This window comes from Eutrigla gurnardus (genome assembly GCF_963514095.1).
Source record: "Eutrigla gurnardus genome assembly, chromosome: 10".
NCBI lineage: Eukaryota > Metazoa > Chordata > Actinopteri > Perciformes > Triglidae > Eutrigla > Eutrigla gurnardus.
Window position 1 is genome coordinate 4,938,709 of NC_139924.1, and position 14,919 is coordinate 4,953,627.

At 42.7% G+C, this 14,919-nt stretch overlaps 1 protein-coding gene across 9 annotated transcripts; it reads left to right on the plus strand.

Annotated features, from left to right (window-relative positions):
- Nucleotides 1-7,074: 7,074 nt before the first annotated feature.
- fosb (FBJ murine osteosarcoma viral oncogene homolog B) lies at nt 7,075-14,707 on the plus strand. Of its 9 annotated transcripts, none has more exons than XM_084019728.1 (7): nt 7,075-7,351; nt 7,685-7,872; nt 9,040-9,423; nt 9,867-9,974; nt 10,305-10,466; nt 10,503-10,682; nt 10,843-14,707. In XM_084019728.1, the coding sequence occupies exons 1-7, from the start codon at nt 7,288-7,290 to the stop codon at nt 10,906-10,908; spliced, it is 1,152 nt and encodes a 383-aa protein (XP_083875854.1). In that variant the 5' UTR covers nt 7,075-7,287; the 3' UTR covers nt 10,909-14,707. The 9 variants fall into 9 exon arrangements, with proteins under 9 accessions (XP_083875854.1, XP_083875855.1, XP_083875852.1 ...); XM_084019729.1 differs by having other exon boundaries at nt 11,774-14,707; XM_084019726.1 differs by having other exon boundaries at nt 10,305-10,682.
- The last annotated feature ends 212 nt before the right edge of the window (nt 14,708-14,919 follow it).

A 14,919-nucleotide genomic window follows, 5' to 3' on the forward strand; every position in this document is an offset into this window, starting at 1 on the left:
CACTGATTGCATTTAACTTTAGGCATCCGACTCCCATGCAGTGCATGATACAATAGAGCCATCCGCTCTGCTTTCTGCACCTCAATGCTGACGTTTCTGGCTACGCTCGCAACACACACAAAAAAGAGAAGAAAAAACGGATGACAGTTGTTCTGACAGTGTGAACAAAGATGGTTATTTAAAGGGATTACGAATATCGCCACGTATCAAACACTAACATGAGACTGGGTTTAGGATGACACCAAACAAACCGAAGCATGCCAGCTTAATTTTCTGCAATAGCCTTTTAAATAGACCTGCCAAAGAATGCAAAATGAATTTCAGTGTAAACTGACAATAAAGTGGTATCATAGAGTATACTCTCTTACATGAAGCTGCCTTCTTTTTAATTTGTGCTTCATCAAGTCCTGTGAAGGGATTTAGAGTAGGGCGGCCATGCCACGGTCAACCAGCCTCTGCCACCTGTTGAACATGGAGGGGGAAGAGTCCGAGAGGCCTGATCCTCTCTGCCGTGTGAAACACGATGACGTGAGAACATTTTTTGTGTGTCGAAGAGCCCACAACCCAAGCTATGACGCATGCACAGTCAAATGTTTTGCCTGCTCCACAGATCACTGTAATTTATTGCTGTGCGTGTGTGCGCTGTGTGGGCTCCTATAAACACACAAGCTCGTTATTTAACCCGAGAGCCACACAAGCTCGTTATTCAACCTGGGAGCCACGAGCATTGCACCGTATAAACACAAGTGCGTTAATGTAAGCAAGACAAAAGTGAGCTGCAAGGAAGCTGTGTGCTGGAGTATAGGGAACGAGTAAAAACTGGAAAGACACAAGTGTAAATAATGAAACCGGCTCTTCACGCAGACACTGAAAGGGTCATGTGAATCTTTCTTTGCATTCAACATGAGTTTTGTCATCTTGACTGTCCACTGAGGGTCCTGTGGGGGATAAGGAGGGGGGGGATGTTGCTAGGGCATCTAATCCCTGTATTACTCAAGCAGACGCTGTGTTTGCAGCAGATGTGAGTTTGCAGCTGCCTTCGAAGTCTATAGCAAATGTTGTGTTTATGGGGGTCATCATGGTGGAGATTTGTTACAATCCTAACTTATGTTAGAAATGCTTCTTTTTTTTTTTTTTTTTAGACTTATATTTTTTATTCTTTTGTTATACAATACAAATAAAAAATGGCTTCCAAGTATAAAGCAAATTGAAGAGGCTGCCAGATGACCCAGCAGCAACAGCAACAACAACAACAAAACAAAACAAGAGGCCCAAGTCAGCGTTGGTGTATCTGAAGTAAGACTTCAGCATAGAAGTATGTCCAGTGTCCACTGTACCATTGTCACATGAGGAATCACGATCATTAAATAATAGAATAGTGTCCATAATATAATGTCCGTATGATTACTTCTGAAGCGCCCTCACCACCTTCATCCTACCTATATAGTGAAACCAAAAATATGACAGGTTTAAAAGAAAAATAGATAAAAAAATAATAATATATATACATACACACACACACACACACACACACACACCTGTGTGTGCAATCACATATATACACACAGACGTCACAAGTACAGATAATTTGTTGGGACAGAGGTTGACACAGATAGATGGAATATAACTTAATGACAGCAGGGTAGAAAAGGAGTCTGGGAATTAGTCCATTAGATTGCATGTAATGAATGAAATTGCAGAAACTTTCCCCATTTTTCATTGTACTTCTCTACCTCATTCAACAGACTGTATGATATTTTCTCAAATGCCGCGACCTTACCCAGTTCTGAGACCCATTCCTGGAATAATGGACCTACAGCATCTTTCCACTTTCTCATTATTATCTGTTTGCCAATCATGATGCTTGTCTGGACCCAGTTAGCTAAAGGTTTTACCATGTGATTGATAACTTTAGGGTTCCCTAGTATGTAGAGCTCAGTACAGAATTTGTAGTCTGTCCCCGCTATTTCTGAGATATACTTATGGATCCTGGTCCAAAAAGCCTGTACCTTTCGGCATAACCACAGTGCATGAACTAGGTCCCCTAACAGCCCATTACATCTCCAGCAATCAGAGGAGTCTTTCAGCCCTAGTCTAAATAACCTGCTAGGGTACCAGTAATATCGGTGGAGAATTTTGAACTGTATTAGTCTTATTCTGATATCTCTGGAGACATGTTTAGTAATACCAATAATTTTGTCCCAGTCCTGTTCTTCAATAGAGATGCCCAAATCTTTTTCCCACGTTGCTTTTAGAGCTGTGGTGATATTATGGCCAGAAGTGTTTATAAGCATAGAATAAAATTGGGAAGCCCCATGCCCTGCCTCTGCAATTCGTAAAACTGAATTTAGAAGGTCCAGGCCCTGGGGAGAGGCTTGTGGTGAGCCAAAGATGCTAACCAGAAGATGTCTTAATTGGAGGTACCTCCAAAATTGATTATTAGCCAGATCGAACTGCTCAACCAGGTTGCCAAAGGATTTAAGTATGCCTCCTTCATATAAATGACTCAGAGTAAGAATCCCTTTATTCACCCACTCTTTCCAAATTACTGAAGATTTGCCAATTACGAGTTTAGGATTGTCCCAAATCCCAGAAGACATAGTTAAATACGGGTTTATTTTAATAATACGGGCTACCTTCCTCCAGATTTCCTGTAAATGTGTTATGATGGGATGAGATCGAGCATTTGGTGGCATTCTGGCAGTCAAGAACAACAATGGGGGAAACGATGTGCAGATTGACTGTTCTATTGAGTACCATGGAGGAGCTCTTTCTGGGGGAAGCGCCCAATGTGCCAGGTGTCTTAAGCTAAAGGCATAGTAATAAAACAGCATATTTGGGAGACCCAAACCACCTTTTGCTATCGGTTTTTGTAGTTTTCTCAGATTCATTCTAGGCTTTTTGCCATTCCAAAAAAACTGTTAGAAATGCTTCTTGTTCTCAGGTCTCTATTGATGCTGATCTCACTGAGACTCCTTAATAAAATAAAATAATCAAATACAATGAGTCACCCTTTAGGACTGGGTGAGGATAGTATACCTCCAAAAGAACAGAGGATCCTGACTTGAAAATATGTGGCTATTTGGTCTCAAAAAATATTGAAGAAAAAAACGTTTCCAAACAACAGAACTGCATTGTGAATGACGTTTCAAGGAGAATGTTTCAAGGATTGTGTTGCTTTGGACTTGGTGGAGGTAGATAGGTTAAAAAAAACACCTTGTGTCCCGTGTGAACCAAGTATTTGTGTTGCCTCAACATAACTAATCACTTTGTTGCATTTTTCTTTGGTTTGTTTCAGTTTCTTAGTCATTTTAAGCCAAACAAAGAAGTTCTGTAGCCATTTTTGTTTTGTTTTGTTTCACCGTGTGATACACTTTTTTTCCATTTATCACTCACAAGATTAAGGACACTTAGGGGAACTGAAGCATATATTTATCTTTTCCTTCTAGCCAAGACTACACAGGCAAGTATATGAGCCACACATGGAGGTACAAAATAACATGAGTACATTATACAAAACAAAATCCAATGCAACACCACAACCTGCAACCTCAAATTGCCACATGTAGTAGGGCGTCTTGTAATTCGAAGTCAGCCCCATTATTTTGGTCAGTAGGTCCACAATAATGACAGAAAGACAGACAGAAAAGGGTTCATGCTGCTCTTGTTGAAATACTTCTTTTTAAAAAAAGAGGTTGTCCCAAGTTCAAAAGTTTATGGTTCAATTTGAATTGGTTTATTCATAAAATCAGAGCTTCGTTTTTTTTTATTTCAACTCGAGCTGTTCAGTTAATACAGTCTACACAAAGCCATGTTTACACAGGCATGCAGGAAGGCCTTCGGCGCCGCCAAGAAATAATTACTGGATTTAGACTTGAATAGATGTGTTATTGAAGGGTTATGGGGGCAGACCTGCACCCCCACCTGACAGATCATGTAATAACAAGCCTCGGGATTCTCAAAGCTTCTTCAGCAACAATCTTAGTCCCCAGTTTCTGTTGCTCTGAATGGCTGAGAGCAGCTCTGGGTGAATACTGCAGACAAAGGAAACTGCTGAGTGACTGAGAGGAAAAACTATGGTATGAGAGTTTGAGACATTTTGATTGGCTGGAGAGAAAAGTCTGATCAAATTTCTCTCAGTGCGGTAGGGAAAGCCTGTGAGCCTTGTGCAATGTTGTTGGGATACAGAGCCAGAAGGGGTGTAAACACACTGTGAAGTAGGACAGGCCTAACCGTTGCCTGGTAACAAATATTTTGGGCAGGAAAGACTGGGCAAACACGTCCCGCCTTCCAAGAGGAAACAGGGGCTGGCCTCATGAGCACAGTGCAAGTTAGTGACTTCCCGAAAATACGCTAAGAGACAGGGGCAAGCAAAACAAAGCACACCAGGGGCATTATGGGCAACATGGGGTCTGTTTGTCACCTGACCAACACCAGTTGTACACAAACAAAACTCTCAAGGGACCAAAGAGTTTAGACAGAGGATTGCAGTCTCAGTCTACATTGTACCCCACAATGTAAAACTTTACAAGCTTTCAAATAGGCTATAAACAGAAACCTGACTGTTACCACGCTTGATACATTTTAGCTTATTATTGTTTTTTGTATTATTATTATTATTATTATTATTATTATTATTATTATTATTATTATTATTATTATTATTATTATTATGTGTGTGTGTGTGGGGGGGCATGAAATCATAACTGAGCGGGTTATAATAATAATAATAAATGAAGCTGCTACTTGCGCGTTGCTAAGAGCATATTGCATTTCACAGACGAGTCCACGCCGGACGAACACGAGTTTGGCCATCGTTTCGTTAACGCGAACAACGTGGACTTAACGTTAAAGTGTGCGCGGCTGACGTTCCACCGCGGAGCCCGGAGCCCGGAGCCTCTTTCGGCCGGACTCCGCTGAAAGAGCCGCTGTACATTCTCACATTCGCCGCCGTTCGTTGCACCGAAACCCGGAAGCCATGTTGTGTGTGTGCTGCTGCTGCTGCTGTCTGTCACTCAGAGCCGGTTGCCACGGATACCGGTTGCTAGGCAGCATAACAAAAAAGACCACATTTATACGTCCTTGCGTCAGAGGCGACGGCGTAACCATGGCGACCGAACGCTACACACACACAAGCAGCAGAGCCGTGGATAAAGCACATGGACTTGTTTTAGCCTAAATGCCTGCGTTTAACCGATTTATGATATTTTTGAACCGTATTAAAAGACAAAACATATTTTATTCCGACACTGCCATGTGTGTTTGTATATTTGTTAGCACGCCTAGCTAAAATACAGTAGTATTAGTCAGGAGTACATTTCTTCCTACCCTTCCGTCACGTCCTGCTATTATCGTGCACTTTCCCCGTCAGTGTGGGATGCTCGCCTGCGTTATCAGCCATTCACCTCAATAATTCCCCCCATCATGAGCAACTTCCATCGCCGGAGTTAGTCATCCCGGTCGAGCAGCCGCAGCGCCGGTCTACCGGCAGCGCGGATGGGACCCGGCGTCCTCCGTGGATCGTCGCCTCTGACGTTGTTGCAGCGCTGACTAATCACTTGTTATCCCCGACTCTTCCCTCTTTGCTCACGCCTTTTCACACATCGCTGTAGCCCTTTACACAGCAGCATGCATGCCCGCCCCGTGCCATTGTTTGACATCACAACCAAAACCTTGTATTTTAGAGTTTTCATGATTTGCCCCCCCTTCAACAAAGAGACAGCCAGCCTCCCACTTGTCACATTCCCACTGGTGTCCTCGGCTCGGCTGTAATAGTGAATCACTTCTGCTCGGCCGGGTGATGTTTGCAATGACAGGCGCCGATTTCCGTCACTGCTGCCCACTGTCCATGACACAATTACACTGCTGTTTACCAATGTGCTTTTTTCTAATAAAAAAAACATTATTATTATTATTATTATTATTGAGGGTGCTGTTGCTGCTGTGTGACACATAGTTGTGCCTACACAAAACTGTCAATGTAATTATAACTGTAATGTGTTAGGGTACAGTTATTCGACCTGCAGGTATAGTCTACTTGGCAGTTAAGGGAGTGTTCAAATAAAAAACTTCCATTAGGCGTCAGCTCTCACACTCACAGAGGATTCCGGAGGGCGTGTCCTGAGAAACTTCACAGCAGCAGGATTTCCCTTGCATGCCTGACGGGATTCCGTCCGGGACTGACATACATTTATCAGTAAATAAGACAATGGATAGGTTATATAAAATGTATATAATATATATAATACATATATATTATATACATATATATATATATATATATATATATATATATATATATATATATATATATATATAATACATATATATTATATACATATATATATATATATATATATATATATATATATATATATATATATATATATATATATATATATATATATATATATATATATATATATATATATATTGATATATTGATATATATATATATATATATATATATATATATATATATATATATATATATATATATATATATATATATATATTGATATATATATATATTGATATATATATATATATATATATATTGATATATATATTGATATATGTTGATGTTGATCCAGGTTATACACAAGCCCTGCAGCCTATAACGTTCAGACTGTAATAGCAGATAATATGTTATCATGCCTATACAGCCAAAAGTCTAACTAAAAAGCATCCTGATGTATGTGAAGTATTCAATAGCATACATGAACAAAACAAATGACTTTAGATACCGCCATTATATAAATATTGTAACGTCTTTCCTTTAAGATTGCGGCATAGATGGTCTTAAATAGACACTTTCCATATTTATCACTGACGTTTCTTAGTTTTTTCCTCTCAGAAATTGTCAGACGGTGAGAAATATCTCGTGCCTCTGATTGTGTATATATATCTAAAAAAAATCTATTATTATCCGTCGGCGAGGTGAGCTTCTGGTCCGTTTCAGTGGGAGAGGGAATCCCTCAACGTCACCAAGGATACCAAACACAACACCAAAGCACAAATATGGGCATGTACGTCAGCGGAACTCCGACGCTAGAAATGCCTTGCTTGTACTCGAGGAGGATGGATTCATTCATAAGACCAGGTCTGCTACCGTGCACCGTAATACTAGCGGACGTCTTCTGGCGCGGCCCGGCTCGGACTTTGTGGATGTATAATCGCACTTTTGACGAAGGGAGAGAGGATTTAAAGCGGAGCGAAAGGACTTTCTTGACAGACCGAACCGGGACGCTTTCCCCCTGAACGCGGGGAACCGGATTAAGCTTCTTCATGCAACTTTTTTGGAAAGAAACCAAGAGCATCTCACCGGGGAATATCAAACAGTTCAGCAACGGTAAGTCAAATAATGATTTCATGTGGACGATAATAGACAACAGCGGTTTAAAAGTAGGTCAGAAACATCTGTCCACCGCTGCGCGCCGGGCTGCTTGGTAGCCTATTACATGCTTGAGGACACCATTCAACGTGTCATCACTTATAAAACACGCTGGGCTGGTTATTCTAGGAGTTCTTCAATTATAAATGATATAGGCAGGCGTGGAGTTATCTAACTTTTTTATTGTCATTATTATCATCATCAGCGAATCTAAAACCAACCGCTGTAACACCGGTCATTCTCTCCTCACAGTATAGACTCATCTTTAGGCTAATCTTGCTGCCGTTCCAGGTGACATCGCGCTCTCTCCGGTAACTGCGGGTGTCGCGTTCTCTCTCGGTCCCCCCGGGGAGATGTACCAAGGATTCCCCGGCGACCAAGACAGCGGTTCCCGTGGAAGCTCCTCTCCATCAATAGAGTCCCAGTACCTTTCCTCCGTGGACTCGTTCGGAAGCCCGCCGACCACCAGTGCTCCGCAGGTAAGCTGAGAATATTCATAATAATGCTGAAAATGAATGAAAGTAATCTTCTAAAAAATATATTATTTTTGTTTATTTTTCGTAAATGCAACTAGTCTGGTTTATGGGAGAACATGTGCTTTTACTTGCATGTTAAAACTCTGCATGTTGTCATAACTACGTTGTACCTCACATATTACTGTATTTTGTTTTTTTGCGTTATAAATAGGGCTTTTTCTAACGCGAGTGCAAAATAACTAGTGTGTGCATAAAAGTAGCAAAGACATTAAAAGAAAATAGCTGGGGCGATACAAAGCATTGACACTAGATAAGTGCTTCTCCTCGCTGCGTGTATCGCCATGAATGCGGCTCTAACTGCCCGCAGTCCCGCCGGTAGCAGCCTTCGGGCTTCGAGCACATTGTCTCGGCTCACAACGCGCCGCAGAGCGGATGACAGACCGCTGGAACTCTCCGACGTCAGCGCCAAAGCCCCGCCCCTCTCCGCTTCTCCGCTGCCACGCGCTCCGCTCTCCTCTCGCAGGCCTCGCCGTGACGTAAATGCCTGTTCTATTTTGGAGCGCTACGTCGCGTTGCCAAGGGGAACACCGGGGGTGTGACGGGGGAGGAGGAAGAAGGAGGGAGATACGCTCTTTCGAGAAACGATTGGTCGAGCCGGACGCCGTTGAGGCAGCCGTGTCCCAGTGTCTTATCACGCTTTCCTCGGGTCTAAAATAAAACAAAAAAGGCGACATATTTACTTTGAGTATTAATAGGCGCATAGAAGAAGTGGTGCCACAGCAACAAACAGAAAGTATCAGTATGACGTTATGAATTCAAGATTTAGACTCATTTAATATATTGCTCTTACACCTCGAACTATAGGCTAATGTTTCCTTTTCTTAGACGGTTAGATCAACATCTTTATCCACAATCTTTTGATATCATATTGCTACTTGTAAATAACATGTTTACATCAACAAATATGGCTCTGAATTAGAATTGGATAGATTTACAGCACTTGGTTGTAGAGGTAAAGCTTATATCTTCTTAGGTTGGCACCATGATAACAATACGTTCTACTGAATGTGACACTGTTATAAAACAGCTGATCCAAGCTGGTTCCTGCATGTATTTCTGCCTCTGTTTGTCCAAGTGTGTTTTCAGCATTTGTTCATGTCTCCTGCTCAGGACTGTGTGTCAGCAGGAGCTGGCCTGAGCATTGTGGGCAGCGGGCCAGGGACCAGTGCTGGAGCGGAGATGCCCGGTTCATTCGTGCCCACCGTCACAGCCATCACCACCAGTCAAGATCTGCAGTGGATGGTACAGCCGACCCTCGTCTCCTCCCAGGCCTCTGGGCAGAGTGGGTCCACTGGGACCACGACCATGACCCAGCCAGTGTCATTGGTTGACCCGTACGACATGCCGGGTCCCAGTTATTCCTCGGGGTCTGCATTCACCCCTCCAAGTTTAGACCCTCCGGGCCCAGCTCCGGGCCCCATCCGCCAGTCCAGAACCCGCAGCCGCCGTGCCCGAGAGGAGTCTGTGAGTGACGATGGAGATGTTGGTGTGTTAGTAAGTGTGTGTGCTTGAACCGTTTGTTTTTTTTACATGTTACACATGCAGTGTAGGTGTGTTTCCTTCACACGGGCGCCAAAAGAATCAGATCCAACTACTGTGCTGTTAAGCAGTGGTGTGCACGAATACTTTGGGTTATGGGTTAAAAAAAACAAGGGCCCCTCACTGTCTAGTACAGGGCCTTCTCGTGATCGCTCCTACTAAACAGGGAAATACGGGCAGAGGAGGTCAGGTATGTAGTCTATGTGGGAGGAGGAGAAACAATACCGCCAAAATGTGAGGAACATTTTTTTTAAAGAAAGGGTCTAATTTGCTGTCATTTGCATAGCCGGCTGCCCTTCCAGCTTGCCCCCACCACTGCAGCTGAACATCACTACATTCTCCAAAAACAAAGACAAAACGTATCCTAATCCGTTCCATCTCTTTCCTCTGCATCCTAGCTGACACCGGAGGAGGAGGAGAAGCGGCGTGTTCGGCGAGAGAGAAACAAGTTGGCTGCCGCCAAATGCAGAAACCGCCGACGAGAACTCACAGACAGACTGCAGTCGGTGAGCTTGGCCTCGTTATCGCTGCCAGAATGTTACATCCCATAGCATTGTGTGCTAATACATGTGTACATGCGTGTATAAGAGGGGTTAAAGTAATGCTGTGATGAAGACAGTTGTGTAACTCTCAAGACCAATACATATTTATGGCCCAATTAAAGGGCTATTTCTGCTTGGATGGAAACATCCACATCCACAGCACTCAAGTAGAGATTTGGTGTAGCTAATGCTTTCCTCTCCCTGTCTGTTGCACATCCTCTTCCCTCCTCTACTCCTTTCACCCACCTCTGTCTTCTGTCCCCTGTTTCTTTCATTCTCTGCACCTGTCACCAGGAGACGGACATCCTGGAGGAGGAGAAGGCCGAGCTGGAGGCTGAGATCTCTGAGCTGCAGAAGGAGAAGGAGCGTCTTGAGTTTGTCCTGGTGGCCCACCAGCCCACCTGTAAGATCCCGTACCAGGACCCAGCACAGCACAGCTCAGCGCAGCTCCCTCCAGTCCAGCCCCAGCTCCAGCCCCAGCTCCAGCCCCAGCTCCCGCCCCAGCTCCTGCCCCAGGCCTTACTGCCTCCGGTCTCCATTGTGGGTCTGACTGTGAAGGAAGACTCTTTCTATCTGCCTCCTGCCTACACGGCCCACCCGGCCTCCACACAGTCCCAGCCTCCGGTTCAGCAGCAAGTCCAGCAGCAGCCTCAGCCAGGGATAATGCAGGAGGTAGAGTTTTCTAGTTCTTTCTTTGGCTCAAGTGAGCGGGCGCCAGGCGGGCCGTGCCTCATGGCCAGCGACAGTGGTGGTGGTGGTGTTATCCATGACGATGCGGCCATTGGCAGCTACAACACCTCATACACATCTTCATTTGTGTTCACCTACCCAGAGGGAGCCTGCGGGGTCAGTGCCAACCAGCGGAACAGCAGTAGCGAGCAGTCATCTGATTCCCTGAACTCGCCTTCACTGCTGGCGCTCTGACTGCCCAGCAGACACACGCGCACACATATCAAGCACATACATTACGCTCGCTGGAAGTAGAGGCTGAGACGAGTACCGGCAGGGTACCGATCAGTCTCACAGATTGAGAAGAGAACGACCAATCACTTGTTTCTGATTGGGTGAAAGTTTACAACCTTCGTGCATTCCAATCAAGAGCCATACAAATAGTTGCACATGAATTACACCACACCTAACCTTTAACAACAATATATAAATAAACATATCTTGTTTTGTATCATGAGAATACCCGCAACTGGACGAGATGAGTGAATACAAACCGAGTCACAAAATCCGAGTCCAAGTCTCAAATCTTAAAGTGCTCTGAATTAACAGATTTATTCAAATATAATTATCCTCCGTCTTCAACCTGTACAGCACATTGAGTAAGAAACCACGAGCTCATCTTACACTCCAACAAGCACCAGTGCCCCGACCTTGTTCCCTCTGTCGGTTGACTTTTCCCGTGCTCTTGCTCTCATCCTTTTCCATCCTTTTCTCGCTTCTCCCTCTCGCTGAATGTATTTTTGTGCAAAGCTGAAATATGGACAAAGGACACTTTGTTCAAGCTCTTTTCTTGTGGGAGACAGACTGCTGATTTCTCGCTCACCTCTATCCCTTCATCTGCTCGACTTCCCTCTGCTTCTTCATTTGCTGCTTGGACTTGGCAAGTTGGGGATCTGAGTAGCACTCCACTAAATCTTGTGCTTTCTTTTTTTTTTTTCTTTAACTTCTTCTGCCGTCTGCCTACCTGCCACACGGCCCATCTCTGCCCATCTGTTTCTCCTATTCTATCTCTTTGTTTCTCCCTCTCTCTGAAGTCCTCGACCCCCGAGAGCCCGAAGACCCCCGAGAGCCCTTGGGACCTTGAGTGAATGACGGCCCAACTAACACGCCCCTTTTGCACCCTCTCGTACAAGGACATGGACGCAACCCCCCCATACAGAAGAAACCGTTTTCTTGGAGCACGTTGCTCAGAGCGGATCCTTGCAGTGAAACAGCAGCTAAACACACTCATGTACGCACATAGACGCATAATTGATGAATGAAAAATGCAAGACGGATGCCACTGTCTTCTGCTGAGCCATTTTTTGGATGTTCGCACAATACAATTTGATAAGTCTTGTGTTGTGAGGCCGGTTAAAAGTGAGGATGGAGAGAGGTTTTACAGGAAGGGAGGAAGGAAATCCGATGGGGGGGTGATGTGTGAAGACGATGACGACCATCTTTGGAACCAAATGTTGAAAACGCAAAAAAGAGCCAAAAAAAAAAAAAGAATAGAGAAAGAAAATGCTGCTCTTGCCAACTGTGTGGAAGGGTGGCCTCAGTAAAACACCTCCATACCACAGAGCCTCATCAGCCCGGGCCCACATGCGTATATTCACACCATCACTTTCAAGCCTCTGGACTGAAGAGAAAGGTTTTGTTGCAGCGCACCAGCTCAGTGTTTTGCTCAGAAACAATCAGATGTAAACCGATGCCTTTATAGAGGAGAGACTTTTATTCTTTTTTTGTAGTGATTCAGACAACCTCTAAACATTTGGGCTCAGTGGTCTCTGTGCCTCCCCTGTGCTCTCGGTGGAGACGAGGTGGGGGTGCGTTTTATTGTTGAGTGCGTCCACTCTGAGGCACCTGGCCCGTTTATTTCTTTCTTTATTGAGGTTGATGTGGCGAATGAGCAACAAAGCAAGACCTGGAAACAAAAGGGGAGAAAATGTGGGCTGATGTCGTGGAGTGAGCGTCCTTTCTTTTGCCTGTGAATTTGTACAATTTGTTTTCCTGTTTGTTTGAGTGAGAATTGTTATATATTTTAACGTGTGTGTCTGTTTGTGCGTTTGATTGTTTGGCATTGACCTCTGCTTTCACTTGTACTGCCGTTCTACGTTGCTGTTTCTTGTTTTGTTTCGTTTAAGTTTTTTTTTTAATCTGGTGATTTTCTCATTACTGTTACTATTATTATTATTGCATCGTAACTATTGTTTCATTATTTTATTGTATTTTCATTTGGCAACTTTTGAGGCATGTTGTGCACTAAAAAATCTAATCGTAAATCTATATGCATATACATATATACAGGTAACATATACAAGTGTATGTACCATGATTGTAAAGTATGAATGTCTGCAGATCTAAATGGGTTATTTTTGTCAATGAAGAACAAGATAAAATGTTACTGAGGTTTAGTTTTAAAATGAATATTTTTCTAAAGGAACAAAAAAAAAAGACTATAATGAATTTAAAATACTGCCCTGTCCCATAAAGCACGATGTCACTGCCTCTATCAATGTGTATTTATGTTTTCTAAACAATATAAAGCACTATCCAAGTTACATTAAATGTATGTTTATAATGATGATGTTAGAAGGTTGTGGTAACGCCTTGTTTTGTTTGTTGGTTTTTTCTCTGTGAGGTCTGTCCCAAAGCTACTGACACCTTAATGCCACTTGATCCTAGCAGATCCAAAATGAGGAAGAAAAGAAAAAAATAGTGTGATTGAATGTCAATACGCATATTAAAAGTCTTCAGACTACAACATGATGACTTAACTGTTTCATTGAAGGACAAAGTAGTTCATGCCCAGTATGCATTTCTGTGTAGTATAATCATATCACTCAACAACATTGTTATTTCCAAAACTAAAAACCTTTGTTTGAAGGAAATTCAAGCCTTGCTATGAAAATGATCATGTTAAGAAATATGTTGTCTAATTGAGATTAACATTTCTTGTGAATGTATTTGCCGGATAAGAAGCTTTATTTTCAATAAATAAATATGTTTATTAAAAAAAAACAGCTAGATTAATGGTATAAATGTGGCTCTCGGTGGTCAGAAAATGGGCGGACCTCATTTTTTAAGATGTTGAATAAGGACTGTGTTTGTACAGATGTCGGAGAGGCCTTTTTGATTTCTCTCCAAATGCAAAATGTGATGAGAATATGTTCTGGTGTCAGAATAAGCATAAAACATATTCAATAGTTCTCATGTATATAGGTTTTTGTGGTGCTACTTATAGCAGATTGGCGAGGCAGTTCCACGTCGTACGATGGAAGGTTACATATCTCTGTTGCTGAGGCTCCAAACTGCTTGTCTCATCGGGACGTTTAACTCCGAATGGAAGCCAACAACACAGTGAATTCCCAGCAGCTAAAGCTCTGAGAGCCCAGCAATCAATCTGTGATTTCATTATGGTTTAATATCAATTGCCTGCTCGGTCTTTAAGTGTGATGAACAGGTCTCAGCGGGCTCTTGTACTTGTACTTTACCAGCACTCCAAAATGACACCCCCGACCACCGCACAACATAGTAGACGCATTCTTCATCTGATTTCTTTGCCTTCAAATCATTTTTTTCTCTATAAGTTACATGCACAAATGGGTTGTTGATGAATTGTAAAAGGTGACATAGACGAAAAAGGAGAAATATTTAGGACTGGGCACAAGACAGAGAAACTGCCTGCACCTACTTGTACTGTACAACGGCTACGCTAACGCTAACTGAACAAGAGCTTTCCTATTTTTCTACGATGAAGTGAATGTTGCAATGTATTTCTATTTTTCCACAAATCCCATATACACTCTGATTTCATATTTCCCTGGTATGACATGCAATACTAATTATCCTCTTGGATAAACATAATGTAGCAAATCACGCAGTGCTCCGACTGACTGCTACTATATGTCAAGTGTGATGATGTATTGCTTTAATTATCCTTATTGTGTTACCATATTAAAACACATCCTTAATACTTATCATAACATTTGGGTTTGAGACAATCTTCATCAAGAAATCATGTTACAATGTATCTCTGTCTGAAAAAAAATCTTTATTTTTTAAAATGTATTAATGATGTGCAGAGACATTAACAAGGCTCATTTCAAAAATGTTTATTTTCTGATTTATTATCAGTTTAATCCGTTTTTACTCAGTATTCCTGTGTCACATTTGGAAACTTTTACATGTTGAGTTA

What these genes read in the sequence shown, in the direction of transcription:
- fosb (XM_084019721.1), top strand. Translation starts at nt 7,288, where the DNA reads ATGCAACTTTTTTGGAAAGAAACCAAGAGCATCTCACCGGGGAATATC. An exon ending in ATGGAGATGTTGGTGTGTTA is followed by an intron (nt 9,424 to 9,866) that starts GTAAGTGTGTGT and finishes TCTGCATCCTAG; the next exon opens with CTGACACCGGAGGAGGAGGA. An exon ending in TCACAGACAGACTGCAGTCG is followed by an intron (nt 9,975 to 10,304) that starts GTGAGCTTGGCC and finishes ACCTGTCACCAG; the next exon opens with GAGACGGACATCCTGGAGGA.